The sequence below is a fragment of the Haemorhous mexicanus genome, chromosome 1 (assembly GCF_027477595.1).
Source record: "Haemorhous mexicanus isolate bHaeMex1 chromosome 1, bHaeMex1.pri, whole genome shotgun sequence".
NCBI lineage: Eukaryota > Metazoa > Chordata > Aves > Passeriformes > Fringillidae > Haemorhous > Haemorhous mexicanus.
In genome coordinates, this window is record NC_082341.1 from 82,699,450 (window position 1) to 82,718,304 (window position 18,855).

Genomic DNA, 18,855 nt, shown 5'->3' on the forward strand with positions numbered 1-18,855 from the left:
TAAGTCCTCTCATCTTCCTCCATGTGAAATTCTTTCCCCCTTCCCAGGATTCCTGTGCTTTTTCCAACTTTAGTGCAAAGGTCATTGAAAATGGCATAAAAGATAGAAAGTGCCTTGCCTTCTTCCCAAATTCAAGGGCCAGTGTCCTCCCTTCCATTTCCACACATTAGAATTAGCTGCATAGGTCTGGTGTGTGTGCTTTTTATATTCTTTGTATGTATAAACTTTAGTAGTGGGGAGAGAAGAGCTACAGACAAGCCACATCAGCCAAGGGCTATCTTCCCCTACTGAAGGAGACTCCGAAAAGTTTTACCTCATTCTTGAGATTGCTAATTCACCCATTTCCAAATCAAACCTGCTATGCATATTCGCATGCAGTTTTTCTCTGGGAGACTTGATGTTAGCAAATATAGATTCTGTTTGTAAATGCTTATTCATACATATTTTTTTCTTTGTGTATCACTGCTTTGAACTTTATGACACAATGTGTTATGCAGTGGATTTTGTTTTAATTGGATTTGTATAAATGTATTCAGATGGCCATGTGGCCCCATCTAAGGAACACAAGAACTACAATATTATTATAATAATCTGAGGCCTTAAGTTTTGCAATGAAAAATAAACTACATAAAGAGAAGATTGAGGCATTAACATTCTCTCAAAATGAATGAGAAAAGGAAACACGTAAAATGAGAAGCAAGCAACAGCAGGTGTTTTATATTATGCTCTGATAATATTTTTCTCTCAGGTTAAGAACCCTAACTACTGGGCTCTTCAATTCCTAGGAGATGTATTTGTTAAAACCTCTAGACTTTTAAAATCCTAATTTAGATGTACATATGCATATTTTAAAGAGGGAGGGAGGGAGGAAGGAAGGAAGAAAGGAAGGGGAGGAAGGAAAGAAAGGGAAGGAAGGAAAGGAAGGAAGGAATGAAAGGAAGGAAATTAAGGAAGGAAATTATCAGCCCTTCTCCAAATTTAGTGGGCCATGAGTCTCCCCATGCAGGTGGGCGCATGCTGCTTGGCCACTCAGCCCCATCCTGTGGAGGACCTGATGTCTTCCATTTGTTCCCCTCTGCGTTACATTTCCTGAGCTCATTTGCAGCTGTCTCCATTATTCACAGCTCTGAACTGATGAGAGGAAGAAGGAAAACACATGTTCTCTCTGTATGTGAAGTGTGAGAAGGTTTCAGGTGGGGCAGTGGGCAGGGAGTGTGGGGATAGTGACCCTTCTGTTGCCTTTCAGGAATGTCAGCTCTGCTGGAGAGGAGGCCCGCAGAAGAATGAGGGAGTGTGATGGCCTGACAGATGCATTGCTGTACGTGATCCAGTCTGCTCTGGGGAGCAGTGAAATTGATAGTAAGGTTTGTCGTCTTTGTCTTTTCAGCAGCAAATACAGGTATTCACGGTACACGGGGACTATAAAGGGACCATTTTCTTCATTATATTCTTTTTTTATTGTATTGTGAGGAATGTCTTAGCAAAACATAATTTAGCCCATCTTTTTCTTTTTTTTTTTTCCTGAGCTTTTTATTTCCATGTCCTAAGCATTGTATTTGTACCTGGGTAGTGTGCACAGGTAAGCATGTCATCCTCTCTATTGAATATTGAAGTAGAAAGTATGATACTGGTTTAAGAGGAGCAAATATATCCTATTCCATGTAAAGTTCTTTACATTGCTCTACCAGTTTTACCTTAAAATTGATTTTTAGTACCCAGTGTGAGAGCTAATGAGGGTGAGGTAGGCTTAGAAGGCAAACAAGCAAAAAAGAATTGGGCAATTAATAGGCAGTTTTGCAGTAAAACCAACATTATTTCTTCTTTGAAGAGGATCAATGAATGCTTTCAATAACAACTGTGTTAAGATGCCTCATTATGTCAACTTTACTTCTCTTAAAATGCTAGGATATGAACAAGCTTCTCCAGAGGTGAAAGGCACTCCCTAATTAAAAAGACTCCAAGCGTTTACAAATTGAAGATTTGTAATGCATTAAAGTATTCTGGAGAAGAAGAAAAAGGCCAGTTTCTTTTGCTTTCAGTATATGGTGCTAAATTAATTACAGTTGCTGCTCTAGGGCAGCCTTGGTCCATTTGCAAACCCCTAGGAATTGCAGGAGAGCAGCCTTTTATGCAGCAAGGTTTTAAAGCCCACTGGGCTTGTATTTCCAAATACTACTTCACAGAGTTTGTATGTGGACCCCCATGGGTTTATAGATTTGAGAGGAATAATCTCCAGGAGTCTCTGGCTACCATCTGAATCAAATAGGGGAAATTTGCCTGTGAATTCAGGGGACAGACAGAGGAATTAAGAGAGGCTCATAGCATGAGGTGCTGGGCTAACAGCATGGCTTTGGTTTTTTTAAGAAAAAACAAAAAAACCTCAAAACACCCAAAAAAATCTCACAACCCATTACCCTGTAATCAATTTTCCATTAATAGAAGTTTAGTAGAGGGATGCTTGAAGGACACCAACCCACAAGGCAGGCACAACACCTGGCAGCAGGATTTGGGGCAAACTTGGCTGTTGCCAGCCCCTACTACCCCAGACACTTCCTGCAGAGCAGCCCCCAAACACAGGGGTGTTTTTAACTTCATTAGCTTCAGAGTGGCTTAAAAGTAGCTAGAGCAGAAAAACTAGTGAGCTTGTACTTAGCCCCTTTATGATGAAACTGAAAACAGAATAAAGAACTCAAGGATCCTTGAAAGTCAAGGAGGAGTGAAGTCTGTTTAGCTGGGTGGTTAGAACTAGCTTTCTTGGTAGGAGTTCACCTTAATAGGGAAGGTGTTGACTGAATATGAGCCTTGGAAGTTTGCTTATCAGTTTTTAGTTTAAGGTAACCTTGTCCTCGTGATGGCTCAGCTTATGTTTTCCACAAAATGAGAATTTTAAATGCAAAAGCTATGATTTATTAAAAGGAAAACTAAAGTTTAGTATTCTAATCAACAAATGCAAAGCTTCAACTTCAGCATACTATATCAAAAATGCATAAAATTCATTTTAAAAAAAAACCAAAGAGGTAGCAAACTCTGAAAATTAATTATGGTCACTGTGATGTTTGCAAAGCTTTCAGCTGCCCTAAGGACACTTTCTAGACACAGACACACACACATGCATACATATTTCTACAGGTGTTTGTGTGTTTGGCAGAAATTTCAAGTTAGCACAAGTGTGTTGGAAAATTGTGACATTTCATCTATATTAAAAAACAGGTATATAAATATTCCTGTAGAGATAAATCTGAATTCGATGTCAGCTCTGGAGCTTTGTGTTATCACAAAACACGTGTGCTGAGTGCATACCTGGCAGAAGCTCCTGTCATACGTGAAGGTAAATGAAGTCCCATCTGTTTGCCTCACTGGTGAATATGGCAGAATATGGTAGAGCTGAAAGCCTCACAGTCATTCCATTCTGGGTTAATGGAACAAAAGAGCTGGGATGTAGTGGCTATTGCTTTTTATCTCCATAGAGCCTTAGAAACAGTTGAAATAAATATAAATAGATAGAGAATGGCTTTTTTAACCATGCTTTCCTTGTGTGCAGAAAATTAGGCTCATATCCTTCCTATTAGGGATAATCAAACCGAATTGAACCAACTAAATGAGTAGGTTTCATGTCTAAACTGAACTTCTTTTAGACTTGGAGAAATTAGTTTGAATTACAAGTGAATTTTCCTCCACTGGTTCTCATCCATTTATGGATTCCTGCTTGCATCTTCTACAGAAGGCACAACCTATTAGGGAGATAAATAGATGAAAGGAAAATGCTGCACACAAGGTTTCTGTTTGCAGCCTGTCTAGAAGCAGTAAAAGCAGCAAGACAGATTTCAAGTCCTACTTCTGGGACTGGAGAAACATCATCTGTTCATGCTACAAGTACTTGTGAAATGGAACTCAGATCCCAATTTTATGGCAATTAACATAGAATTTTTGCCAGAAAAAAAGGTTATTTCTGGTTTTAAAAGGACAAAACCCAGGATCTATTGCCATTTTCTGTTTGTAGCATTTTGTATTCACTAAGGTGGGAGTTTTCTGACATTCCTAGTGTTCAGGTTCTCTTGATCACTTTTTACCTCGACATCTGTTTCACATGGGGCTACAGTGTGAAATTCAGAACAACAATAAAAAAACCTCCCAGAAAAGTGTTGTCCAGACTACTGATTTCTTACCATAAAAATTTCTGAATCTCTTAACCTGTGATTAACTGGGGAGCACTCAGAAATGTGCACATAAGAATTGTGCTGGGAAAATGCATGTGCAAAGATAGATGAAATTCCTTCTCCTTCATATTCAGAGTGAGCAAGGGGAGGATTTTAATCTTTTTCTGGTTTTGTTTTCTGTATTTTTCTTTTTGTCATACTTTTCAGACCGTTGAAAACTGTGTGTGCATTTTGAGGAACCTCTCATACAGGCTAGCTGCAGAAACATCTCAGGGACAGCAGATGGGAACAGATGAACTTGATGGATTACTCTGTGGTGATGCCAATGGAAAAGATGCAGAGAGTTCAGGGTGCTGGGGGAAGAAGAAGAAGAAAAAGAAATCACAAGATCAGGTAATGAAAGTTATTTGCAGCTGTGTTGTGAGTAGTTGAAGTGCCCATCATTTAAAATATAAATAATTAATGCACTGTATTAGAAATTAAATGCATGATGCATAATATACAAAACTGCTGTCCTTGTTAATTAGCTGAGAGCTTAAAGTAGAATATGGCTCTGGAGTAATAAAATATGTTTGCTTGAGAAATTGTACATTATGTGGTGCACCTGGAAACTGTAGTCATGGGTACACTGTGAATGCCATAAATACCATAAAATGCTCTTTGAAAAGAAGCCATTTCTAATGAAAAGCGTAATCTGCATATGCTTTACACTGTACTTCCACAGAGCCACGTGTGTGTAGAAAGGCTTTGATGCAAACAAACATCAGCCTTGTATATATACACTCACTTGCTTCAAAGTTAGTCTTGTGCCGTGTCTCTACACATTGAGAGAAAACTGTACAGGACTGAATCAAGTAATATAAGTGAATGTTATAAAAGCATTCATATTTTGATATATTTTATGTTGATACCAAAGAAAAATTGAAAAGCTAAGCCTTGATTGCTTCCTCAAGTTATTTGACAGGTTATCATTTTGGATGGATTGATTTTTAAAGTGTATTTATCTCCTTTTTTATCCCATTAAGAACTTATAATTTGGGGAATACTGACAGCTGTATTGCAGAGAAAAGACACTGTTGTATCTGTACACACAGCAAGTAGCAATAAGAATGGCTACTGATTTATGGGCTTTTTCAGACAGCCTGTGCTGGCAGTAGTAAGTTTTCTACCTCTTCCTACACTTACTCACTTTTTTGCATTGTAGTTTATTTCTGTTTCAGATTGCTCAAAGAAAATATTTATTTGAGTAAGCAATTAAGTGCACAGGGTAATAAATTATGTCAACCAGTGCTGAAAATATTCCTGAGTTCCTAGAGCCAAATTGTGTTCATGTGGAAAGGTTCTAGCAACATTACTAAGCTAAAACTTGGATACTGAAAAATGCAGCACTCATTACTAGTAAGACTTATTTCACCTACTCTTGTGGTTAAACACCCTATCATCAGTCAACTTGAATTTATTATGGCCTTTTGTTGGGATTCCTGTGTTAGGCTACAGTGAGATTAGAAGTGTTGAAGCAAACTAATTTTACCCCATGAAGCAGTCATCATCCTTGTTACTGAATTAACAGTTCTCACACACTGTGCTTGCAGTTATTCAAAGTGCAGGAGCAAAAAATAGCTTGTCTGGGTATGAATGCGTCACACTGCAGCTTGGCTTGCTCTCTGGTGCTCTGTTTACTAACACATGCACGCACACTCACTAGCTAAAGGCTTTTTAAGTCTTCCTCTTCTATTTCTTCTGTGACTTTTGGATCTCACAGTCATACTTTTAACTCTGTACTGTTGACTCTTTCAGTTCCCATAGGGCCTCTCTGTACTGTAACGGTTCCCTTAAAAACATTTTTGTGCTCCTCCAGGCCAAAGAGCTGAGCTCTTTTGGCCAATATCTTTACAATGTGCTTGCTTTTGCCTGCTCTTAGATATTTTTTGTCTGTTTCTATGAGTGCTCATTATCAGCATGTTGCATGGTAAAGATCTCCTCAGAGCCGTTAGTGTTGGCTTCATGGAAGAGTTTTATATAATTTTTAAAGTCTAAAGAGCAATAAAACTACACACATATTTTTAGGTTTATGATCACTAGGATTTTCTGTGGCAAGGACATAAATTTACTCTTTCCAGAACTGATTCTGTTGTGCGTAGGACTGCTTTGTATTACAAGTGTTAGAAACATTTTTCTAATGGTGTTTTCTTTCATCTAATTTCCTTTCAATCCAGACATCCTACTTCATCTTGCCATATTGAAGGTCTCACATGTGGATATTATTCAGTTCAGAAATTTTCAGGGGGCCTTGTGAGCCTTCTGCAGGTTATTTTCACCCCATAATCCCTGATTGCTGTTGAACATTCCAAATGATTTGAAGTACATTATCAGGTTACTATGTTATCAAGTTAACTAGAGTGCCACTAAAAACACTAGCAGCAAGATCACTGTGCCAGAAACAGCTGTCCCAACTTACTCTCAAAAATGGAAAAGAAAAGCAATATTTTTCATGTAACCACATTTATATTAATAGCATAAAATAACTTAAACTGTGATAAGGGTAAATTTAACCTTTTTGTCCATTTATTTTGCAAAAATAAGTACAGAAGTATGTTCAGAGGTACTTGTCCAGTGTGGACACAATTGTCTAATTGTGTGAAAAGACCTGTTCTTTCTGCTTCTTTGTCTTTGTGGTGCCTTTAATATTTATGAGTTCTGTGTTGCTACATTTTATGTCCCCAGAAGATATGTGTTCAGGGTATAAGGTTTTTCTTTTTCTTTTATTGGCAGCCCATGGGGTTTTTGAATAACAAAATTGCTGTTTCGGTCCTTCTCAGAGTATAAGATGTACAAAACAGTGTGGAGGAAAATTGTTCAGATTTAAGTGAATGCAATTTTGAAATTTTCCTATTACACTATCGCTGTAGCTTAGTTTCTTCTTTTTTATGTGTATTTACTTGAACTTCATTGTGCATTTATGAGGTAGTCTTTAATTTTTGGATGAAAGTCTTTGTAAAAAAAATAGTAGCAAAACTATTGTAGTTGCAAAAGAAAAACAGATGTATCATTTTAGACAAAGAATGTGGATGAAGATGCAGTTTTCTGTACTTACAAAAAATCCTTCACAGAACAGGGGATTTTGTTTCTTAAGCCATAAAACAGGAGAAGCTTGATATTAAAGTCACTTTCTCATGGGTTTTCTCTACAAAGAAAGTACAAGTTATTTTCTTTGGTTTATGATTTATGGAGCACATATCCCAATTTTTTAAAGGTATGTTTCAAGTGTAGTCACATGTAAATTACTTAACAGAATTGAGGGGTAGTATAAAATGTGGCTTCTTTCAAAGGCCTTTCAAGAACAAAGTGGAATTTATTTTTTATTGATTTTAAATTTTTATTTAATTTTATTTTTTATTAAAGTTGTCTATAATGGCAATTTCTGTGCATCTTGAAATCAAGTAAGAGATGTGTCTTTGTTCAGGTCATAGGTCTAATGACACCTTGCAAATTACTTTACTTAAGGAGTTCCCTTAGGATCACAGGAAACAAGTGTTCTCCACATTTCAGAATAAAGGTGGGTGGAGTTAAAAGAGCCCACAATCATTTTACCAGAGCTGAGAGAGGTTTCTGAGGCATCTGCTTTGTTGCACAAATATAATGTTAGAAGAGGCCCAAACCTTCTGAAGGCTTGTGGTAATATCTAGGTATAACACTAGTTTTATCTATGGAAACACAGAAAGCAAAGCTTCTGTTAAGGCCTCAGAAAAAATAAGTGAAACCCACTTGGCTTCCATCTCAAACCTCTAGGACTGTAATTCTCTGCTGTTTTGTTAGTTTTTCTCTGCTGCTTACCTGTGATCAGCTGGTACTGAACCCTCACCTGATAAGCTCTCCAGCCTCAGACCCCTTCATCTCTGACTAGGACCTTGTAGACATCAACCTCTCTGCCTTGTATTGTGTCACTCTTCAAATGGAAACTGATCCTTCCACTGCTGGAAATGCTCTTCATGCTGCTGGCATGCTCACTGCTGCCAACAGGTTTATTCTTTCAGCTGTATGAGAAACAAGGGTTATGACAAAAAGCAGTTAGGGCAAATCAGGTCTATGGTCCAACTTCAGTAAAAAAAATGCCAGGGAGTCATCATTAATCCTTATTTATTTCTTGTTACACAGCCCATTATGTATACATGTGGCACAATTTCATTTATTTTCCTGTCTTCTCTAAGAGAAACAGGTTGACTTCTTGGCTTCATGCTTATGTAGAGTTCCCCATCTGAAATCATTCCTGTCAAACCAGAATCTAGCCCAAAGTCTGTTTTTTTGATTGGAAGTGACACTTCTGAAATGAGCCTGACCTTCTTTTTCACCTTCTGTCAGGAGCCTTAAGCTATAACAGCAACATTTCAAGTCATATATCATTAAGAATAGATTGGCACACCTCTTTAGCATGCTTGCTTAATGGCCTATAAATTCTTCTATCTTTGTGAAATGGAAGGTTTAGGGCGATAAAATTTCAGAAAGCATAAAAATAAACCTGCCAGATACGTCTTCATGTGGTGAGATCACTATTTTACCAAGTATGCTTCATACTCTACCAAGCCACACCCAGCTAATAAGGCCAGAAACAGAGAAATGGTGACAGGTCCTGGGTTTAACCAACAACGTGAACTCTGATTAGGGATGAAAAGCTGTGTTGCCAATACATTCTTGCTCAGAAGGAATATTATTTCCACTTGTTGCTTCCTCATCTTGCACAAGGTGGTTATATGTCAAATGTTGAGTAGCAAGGATCAGCTGTCCTGAGTGATTCCTTACAGAGCATTTTGGAAACCGTTTCTGCTTTCTTGCTTGCCAACGCAGCATCTTCCCAGATACTCTGTGAGCCTCTCAGTGTCATGTATGGCCAATTTGTTTTCAAATTCAAAACTGCAGAGTTACTAAATGTCATTTGGATTTGTCAGTTTGTGGAACATACTGCAATTGGCTTCAGCTTTCTGTGGAGAGGAGAAGGGCATGCGGCTTTAACTCCCTCCCCTTTCATTTGGGAAGGGTCTGTTTTTAGCAAAGAGAAAATGTACAAACTGGATTCATATTTTTTTCTTAGCTAATATTAAGCGTAATATTAAAAAGTTGAATAAAGGCATTGACAATTATTTTAAGAGTGTAATGTGCAATGTAAAGTAAAATTTAGATTTATTAATATCTGAGATTAATTATAATGATTCAATACACTGAAATGTTTTGAAAGCATTTCAAACACCTTTCCTATAATTGTAAATGTTGTTGAATCAAGCTGGGAATGGTACCTTTATTTATGCAATGGTCTCTGTTCTCTCTCACCATGCTCCTCTAGTCTATGTGTCACTTAACACCTGCATTTATGTTCACTACCTTTATTTAGGCCTGGATATCTAAACTGAAGTTTGACTTGATGCAAGCAGTAGTCTTCCTGCCTGCTTAGTGCCAGCTGCATGGATTCTGAAATCAAGCTCCGTGACTGGGTTGTATTTTTGTTGCTGAATTTCTGATTTCTGCTCTTTTTTCAACATTGGCCAGTTCACCTCTTGGACAAAGCTGTCCAAAAGAGGTTATTGGACTGACCTGTCTAGGGAGACCTGGCAGAGGCTGTCACAGCCATTAAGACATGCAGGATGAGCTATCAGTGTCTTCTTAAGGGACCTCTTAAATTGTCTTTGGCATTTCAGAAGTGGTTTTAGTAAGCACTGTGTAATTGCTCATATAAATTTTGTCACTGCTGCTTCAAGGAGCATAGCTACAGTGTTATCATACTATCCCAAATGTCTGGGATCATTGGAGAGAGGTCTAGATGGTTTTAGGCATTGCTGGGGTTTGTTTGTTTATTTTTTCCTAGATTTTTTTAGTAGTGGTATTCTGAACAGACTGGGGTAAAGGAAGTATTCATATGTCATAGATTGAAATCAAACGCTGGGTTTTTTTATCACAGGAAAACCTATGGTCATGTGATACCTATTTAAAAGCAAACCCCACCAATTTGATGTTGTTAGTACAAACCCTCAAATCTGCAGAGTATACTTCTTTTGCTGAGCTGAAGCCTTCCCAGGTATTTAGTACAACTGCACTATAAATATGGATTTACTTTCATTAAAATGAGAAAGGTGGTGGTAGATAATCTATTGTGCAGCACAGGAAAGCATCTCGATAAGTGATCTTTTTCTCCACTCAAAGTTCCTTACAATTATGAAAATTTGGAAATTTTATTGGAGTATTCTTACTATCAAAAGTCTGTTGTTCTTAAAAGATCTTCGTATTTGGCTTTTTATTTTTCTAGACTTTCATCCTTTTTCTGCACCAGTCTCAGGAAATGAGAGATTTGTATCTCACCCACGTAACAAACAGTTTGTCAGTTTCAACCACAATATATGTGGGTAATTTCAGCTGAAGGAGGGAAGCCTGGAAGGAATATTTGTTTATGACTTTTTTTTTTTTTCCTCCTTAGTATAAGCTAGGAAGAGTAATTGCATGTTTTCCTCTTTTTCAGAGGCTTCTACTGCAGCCTGAGTCTATTTCAAATAGACCTTCCTGATCATTCCTGATGGGCAGCAACAGTACAGTAACTCTTCCAGTAATTTACTGGGTAGAGGTGTTTACTGGGTGAGGATGCTGCCTCAGCTCATTAATATTTAGTAATGCCAACTGCAAAGCAACCTCTGCCATGCCTTAACCACTATTTTAGATATGGACTCTAATACCACTCGGGGAAATTTTTTTTTTTTTGTTCAGGCCATTGATGTTTATGAAAACTGAAATAAATGGATGAAGATCAGGCAAATCTCCTTTGCAACAGCCTCTTTGCTTACCTGTGTCAGTTCTGCGTGCCCTGCAGCTGTTGGGCTGCACAGCTTCAGGCACTGGTCTCAGCTACACAGGAGACAACAGAAGCCACCAAGCCCTACAGGGAAGAGGCTGCCACAGACACAGCAGGTGTTGTGGTTTAACCCCAGTCAGCAAGCAAACCCACACAGCCTCACCCAGGGGGCGGGGGCGAAGAAGAGTGAAAGTGAGGAGATGCGTGGGTTGAGGTAAAAGCAGTTGAATGGGGAAAGCAAAAGCCCCACATGGAAGCAAAGCAAAGGAAGGAATTCATTTACCACTTCCCATGGGCAGGCATGAACACTTCCCATCTTCAGCCATCCCCAGGAAAGCAGGGCTGCATAATGCATAACAGTGATTTGGGTAAACAAACCCCATCCTTCTTCTTCTTCCCCGTAGCTTTATATTCTGAGCATGACACCATGTGGTATGGAATGTCCCCTTGGTCAGCTGGAGTCAGCTTTCCTGACTGTATTCCCTCCCAGCTCTGTGCATCCCCGTTCTCCTCGCTGGTGGGGTGAGATGAGGAGCAGAAAAGGCTGTGTTACTCAGTGTGAGTGTCAGTGCTACTCAGCTGTGACTAAAACATCCCTGGGTTATCAACACTGCTTCCAGCGCAAATTGAAAACATGGCCCCATACCAACTACTGTGAAGGTAATTACCCCAGCCAAAACTAGCACAGCGTGGTGAGCAGTGACACCCTCCCTGTGCAGCCACTCAGCTGCTCTGGGCACACACACCACATGTGAAGAGCACTGCAGGACATTTTTCAGGGTGACTGAATTTCCTGTGCCTTCACTGCACATGCATGTGTGGTACCAAAGATTTTCATCATTATTACAGGGACTCTAAGGCATCACAGCATCTTGGGAAAAAGGTCTTCCCTCACAGTTGGTGATAAATTAATGCAATCATGCTGAAAGGGAGTTGCAAGAAGGGCAGGGAAATGCAGTAATTTGTCTCCTTTTTTTTTTTTTTTTTTAATGTTTTCTCATTACTGGGCAGAATGGCAAAACAACATTAAATATTAATTTATCTGCTAGATTGTTTCTAGTGCTTTATATGTACCAGCACAGCATGAACATGTATATAGAGCTCTACTTATATCAGCTGATTTTCAGTACTCCTTGGGATCATACGAGTGTAAATAGCTGAGCATAAAACAAAATCATACCCCCACAGAGCCATATACCCCCTCATATGGGTAAATCTGGTACATTTGATGCATTTCATGTGCTTTGTCCTTGAAGTAATATACCCTGTACAAGCACTCTTCAGCTGCATAATGCATAATTCGTGCAAGCTGGAATGAGACAAGTGAAGACTTGAACTGGTGCCCTTGGACATCACAAGTCATTCATTAGTGGACTTACTAAGGTGCAAAACCTAAACTTGGTGTGAAGTCAGATTTGACCTGTAAGATATGTCTCTCATTTGTTTTCAAAAAAGTCTGACAGTATGAATGATTGAATTCTGAGAGTTAAAATAAGAAGCAGGCTTTAATGTATTTTTTATGAGCTGAAAAGAACTCATTTCTAGCAAGGCTGGTGATTTATAAGGAGGAAAAAGAAGAATTGAGTCACATGCACTGAAAACAATCTATTGGTTTAAAGGCAGAAATGCATTAAAAATTTCAAAGACAACCCCATAATAGTGTCATTTGAAGGCATTGTTTCTCCAGAAGGCATTTGTCCTCTACTGTCTCAACCACCACTGGGCATTGCTATGCCAGTTCTTTTAAACTATGATAGCATTTGTTTAATGTAGTGAGTTTCACACCTGAGCTGCTTTCTGGTAACTGCTTATGTGTATGAAATGGTTCCTCTAGCTTTCCACTTCGGTGTTTTTTCTGATTTAATTTAGAAAAGAATAGCAGGTTTCATTTCTAAAGGTATTAATCACACAAAACCTTGTTGAAATTGGCTTAGTTGTTATCAGGAAAGACTTGATTGATTGTCCCTTAAAATACATGGTTTTTAAGTTAGTGTAAATAAAATTATGATTGATACTTCTTTAAAACAAGAGGTTCAAGGTCTTTCCCAGTGCAAGTATTATTGTACACTCATAACTAGTTAAATTAACTGGTGCAGATTTAAACCAGGAGTTAATTTGACTTATGCTATCAGTTTAGTAGATGTTTAATGTTATGGTACAGATTTTTTTGTTTATATAGGCACAGTAACCTCTTACCCAAGGTACTAAAAGGTTTACTTTTTATTCTATTACACAGTGTGAACATAGCAGAAGTGTTAGAAAAGATATTTATTAAAAAGTTAAGCCTTGTTCCTAACAGTTGCACTAGTGCCATGAATTATTAAACTCTCTTTATCTGTACAAAACAAAACAAAATATACAATAAATACATAAGTAGATTTCCATTTAAAATTTTATTGATAGTTCATTCCACATCTTACTTTTGTTTAAAAGGCAGAAAGAAAGTCTGTATATTTTCCTTTGAGATGTTTCATACGTATGTGCAAGTGTTGTGTGCTCCACTGGAGAGGAGAATCCCTGTCCTCCTGGAATAGTTATTTCTGGTAAGAGTTGGTTTTGTGCAATAACCTACCATTTGTTCAGGTTTAAATATTGCACATTTTGGATATCAGACTTGGGTTGTTTTTCATGGCAAAACTCTGTATGTGATGAGAGGAACAGCATGTTTTGTGGGGGCTGTTTCTACCAATTGCATTGGAGTCTCAGACCACACAGCTGGCTGGCTGATACCTCCTGCACTCTCATTGTGAGAAGCCAAAAGCTGTGCCATTGAAGAAGAGTTGTCACACTTGTGCCTTTCATGGGACAGAGGGCTCGTGGCCTTGAATGATTTTGTTTTCCTTAGTGGCATTCTGTGTTGTTTTTCCTCTCATGGGAAGAGAGAGAATGTGGAGACCTGAGAAGGATGTGAAAAGAAAATCTCCCCATGCAAGTTCTAGATTTGCCTCTTAAGATAACGTTCATTGGGCTTCTGTTCCCACACAAAAAAAAAAAAAAAAATACATACATTGAAAAGTGGTTTTGTTTTGTCAGCTAGTTAAAACATTGGGATTTCTGCCAATCTTATAGCTTGTCTATATGGAATGCTGAGTAGGAAATTTGGTTCCTCCATGAAGAATCACATGATGTGCGAAAATTGAGAACATCTGTTTATGGGCAGATGCCTTCACAGATGTTCTAGTTTCAACTAAGACAATTCTCAAACGTGTTTCACTGTTCCTTGCTGACAATCTGATTTGTGCTTTCCAACAGTGGGATGGCGTAGGACCTCTCCCAGACTGTGCAGAACCACCCAAAGGAATCCAGATGCTGTGGCACCCTTCAATAGTCAAACCCTACCTCACACTTCTTTCTGAGTGCTCAAATCCAGACACGCTGGAGGGGGCAGCAGGGGCACTGCAGAACCTGGCTGCTGGGAGTTGGAAGGTAGGAATATTAACCCAATACGTATTTCCTCTTCAGTTCTGAAACCTACAGCTGACAGCAGGTTGGTGATATAAATGCACCTAATTGCTTCTGGTAGTGGAATAACCTTCTGTTCTCATAGAACTATCTGAAGTCAAATCTGAGACAGTATTTCAAGTCCTAGGTAGTCATATCATAGCAAATGTCAGCGTACAGCAGCGAAGATCACATCGGTCAAGTCAAGTATGAAAAATTGCCACTGAAAACCAATCTCCAAATATGGAGAATGAGGAGAAGCAGTTCTTTAGGAACCTGGCTGACAGAGCCATGAAAAATGAGCCAAAAATGCCACCAGTGGCAATCAAATGAAACCAAATTGTTCTGTCACTGCAGAAACTGGTTGACATTCTGTCCCTTAGGAGAAGGCAGGGCACGGCAGAGCAAGATATAAATGATGTGACACCAAATAATCTTAGCATCTACTTTTTAAAAAAATTAGGCATTATTAAAATACATTCATAATATGATTAATTATATACAATGAGTGAGGAAATGTGCAATCAAGGCACTCTACTCCAGCTAATCCTATTTTTCAATTATATTCAAAAGCACCATTTTTCTTTTATGTATTATTTGCAGTATGTCAAGTAAAAAATTTAAGAAAATGCTTGCAAATTTAGAACAGATCAGTAAAATTCAACATTGAACTTTGTTTACTTTTTAGGGCAACTTTCCTGGTGGTAAACTGGTTGAATTGGCTGAAAGTACTAACTGTGTAATCCTATGGTGTAACTATAATGCATTGATTTTAAATTAACTCTCAGCAGGGATTTTTCTCATTTACAATGAAAACAGTCATGTACAGGGAAATGCACTGATCAAAGTTATATCTCAGAAGGTATCCTGTTGGGTTTTAAGCAATTGGGTATTCATATGTGATATGTAAATACCAATTTAATTAGGCATTCATTTTGAAATATTAGCACTGATACTAAGAAATTGTTCTCTTTTTCACAAAAAGTTTTATTGGAACTTGGGTTGGCACACTCACAAGCTCTTCCAAGGCATATTATGTTTTTGGTTTTTTTTTTTTTATGATGGTGTTCCACCAGACTAATAATATGTAGTTGACTGTTGCATTCAGTGGCATGTAAAGTGATTTAACTAAATATCTGTTCAGTGATTTTTCTCCTATGTACCACTGTGCCTGAAAATCATTATGGTTTTATTATTCTCATGCTGTAGACTGCTTCAGATGGTGTAATCCTGGCAGTGAAAGGCTATAAATGTGTACTATCCATCTGGGAATGGGTGTAGCCCTGGTCCAAATGAGAAAACAATGCATGCATGTTTGCCAGGACTAATAGAAGTGCTAAAATCCAAGTGGTGTCCCTTCTCCCATTTCTAATAAATCTGCATACCTGTCATCCTTTAGTTGGCAGAAGTGTACAGTGAGAGGAAGGGAGGCTCTGCAGAGCTCTTTGGCGAGAGCTGGCTTAGAAAAACTGGTTTTGGACTTTAATACTATCTGTGCTGATACCATGGGAAAAGCTGGGTTGTTCTCATATTGCTCTATTTTTCTAAAGATTCACCAATTCTATTACAAGGGATGTGCAGACACAGAATGAATATCCTTAATTTCACATGTCATACTAGCCATTTTTGTGAGGGGAGTAATCCTCTTTGGGGATTACATAAGCATTGATGTTTCCACCTTTTGACCTCTCCTTTCCACTGCTGCAGTCCAGATATAAAATGACTCAAATAAAAGATAGAAAACTCTTAAAAGAAGTGGTTATTCCTAAGGGAGATTTTAATTTTTTTAGTTCCTTCAACAAATGGTAATTGTATAAAGAATGGAAATTATTTTTTTTACTTTAATTCTTTCAAGAACTTTATGAATACTGAAACTTATAACTGAAAGAGAAAAGAGCAAACTGTATGAAGATAAACAATGTTGCTAACAATAGGAATAGCAATAGCAGTTGTGGGCTTTTTCCAATTAACATTATTTTAATACCAGAAGAATCACAGACTATAGGAAGCACCCATCCTACCAGGTGTGCTCACACCCTACTGAAGATACAGTCTCTTCTGGAAAAAAATACAATGCAGTTGATACACTTGCACAATTCTTTCCTTTTGGTTCCTCTGGTACAAAGCTGTCTAATCCTCTTGGGTGGCCAAGCGGTAATGTTTTTAACACAGGCAGTGCTTAGCCAGTGCTATTACACAGAGAAAGTGAGCAGATAAAAGGAAGCCTGAGTAATTTTTAAAAAATAAAAAGTTATGTAGGGGATTTAGATAAATGTCTACCACTAGAATTAACAGACAATATGTGTCTAAATCCCCTAGACTGCTTTGGAGAATTTCAGGCACAAAAAGAAAGCAGCAATATGTAGCTTTAAGGATTAATAGCTCAGAAAGGCTGAAAGTTTTCATTATTTCAGGGAGTATAGTTTTTCAGGGATACATACACATAAAATCAACACATGCACATGGTGACACATAATCTGTAGGACAATTTTAGCACTGCTTCAGTTGCAGGAATTCCTTCTAAAGCCAAATACCAACATAAAAGAAAAAAGTGGGACATACTTATATTTACAGACGATTTTTCTATGTCAAAATGAAATGCTTAGGACTAAAGTCTTGGCATATATTACCCATCTGCAAAGTAAAACTTGGTAGTTTTTTATAATGACTAATGAAATATTTGGTCAGTGCAATTATTATTACCCCAAGCACGGTCTGTAACAAACCAGAAAAGGAGCATCTTGGTGGCAAATACACTAAGAGATCCAAATGAAGGTGTATCAATAAAACAGGATCCCGATTTTGAGGCATGAGGAAGAATATTTTCAATGTGAAAATTTAACCTGACATAATTTATGACTGCGTATCTTGACTTTGGTGTATATTCTGGTTTTGAAAAAGATTGACAGCTTATATACAAAGCAGAACTCATTTTGGGAAGAGGCTGCTTCAGATAAACACAGACGTTTGTTCATCTCACTGTTCTGCATCAAGATGTCATCACATAAGGGGGATGCTGGTATTGGAATCTGAAGGAGGAGAACTTCTCTGCCATGAAAAATTAGATGCATATCTGCACAGAGATATCTTTTTTGTTCATGTGCTTACTTGATGCATCCATGAAAAATAGGATTGGCCCTTCTGGAACAATACCTTTGGAGACAACCAATATGTAAAGTCTTTTGGAAAGACTGGACAAATTGACATTTTCCACATCACTGCCAGGGTATCACATTGCCTGAGGTCCAGCTGCTGCCCTGCACAGTGACCTGTGATGCCAGCCAGGGGTCACTGCGTGTCCCCCACCTGACAGGGTTGGTGGCTGCCATAATACACACTCCAAGCACAGTGCTGCTACCTGACAGCAATGGGGCAGTTTGTCAGCCCTGGATCTGCTCCCACCTACCACCTTCTGCTGAGCTCAGCTGCTACATGGGACTGGAAGGGTTCCTGTTTTGGAGAAGTCATTGCTTCCCAAAACATTTTGTCCCATCAGATCATAACCACGGTGGTCTCACCATGTCCTGAACATCCTGCAGGCAGAAGGAGCAGCACGTGAAAAGTGTGGCCATTGGGTTAGGCTTTGCTTCCTCTCATTGCCTCTCTAAGATTTTTTTTTCAAAGAATAGTCTTTTTGTAATTATACGTGATGTGAACTTGAATATTAAAGCTGCTTAGAAATATGAAATAATAAAACTAGGGAAACACTTTCCTCATCAATCTTAGCTGGAGTTTTCCCTGAACTAATAAGGTTTGAGACATGCCTTTGGAAGCAGTGCAAACTCTTTATTTCCCGTTAGGTATTAACTTTCACTGGGAGCTCTGTTATTTTTCTTTGCCACTTAATTTGTGTTTAACCAAATTTGTGAAAAATGTAGAATAAGAAAAAAGGAGACTTTCTGACTCTCCCAGCTCTATTCTGAAGAAAATTGCCTGCTTATTAAGAAATCTCTCCCATTATAACTCTTCAAACCAGAAGTTCTTTCTCATATAATTTTTTTTTATTTGAATGCCTTGGATTGAAAAAATTACATGGTTTAAAATTACAAGAGTGATCCTGTAAAAAATTGTCTTTATATGTAGTCTGGCATTAGTACTTCTCCTCAGATGGTAAAAATTAAAGTGGCAAGTTCTTTTTAGTTTTCACCTTGGTCAATTGGCTATTAACACATTAAATCTGCTGAGCCTGTAAAAAGTTATATGCAAAATGTCCTCGAGTTAACAATGTCAAGCATCCAAGGTTATGTCCCTTCTGAATAAAATTACCCTCTCAGGAAGAAAGGAAATATTAGGATATCTCCTTATCACTGTGTCTGTGTGTATGTATCTGACCGCTGAATTTAGGTTGATGTCAGTTTATCTGCAGGACATTACTGCAATACTGCCAGACCTGTTGCTGTGAACTCAGAGAATCACGAAAGAGCTCAG

At 38.2% G+C, this 18,855-nt stretch overlaps 1 protein-coding gene across 2 annotated transcripts in view; it reads left to right on the plus strand.

Annotated features, from left to right (window-relative positions):
* Positions 1-18,855, plus strand: part of CTNND2 (catenin delta 2) — a 638,318-nt gene that overhangs the window by 542,795 nt on the left and 76,668 nt on the right. For both annotated transcript variants that reach the window (XM_059854664.1, XM_059854675.1), the window contains exons 13-15: positions 1,247-1,364; positions 4,365-4,550; positions 14,239-14,412. In XM_059854664.1, the coding sequence (XP_059710647.1) occupies positions 1,247-1,364; positions 4,365-4,550; positions 14,239-14,412 (478 nt within the window). The remainder of the gene's footprint in view (positions 1-1,246; positions 1,365-4,364; positions 4,551-14,238; positions 14,413-18,855) is intronic.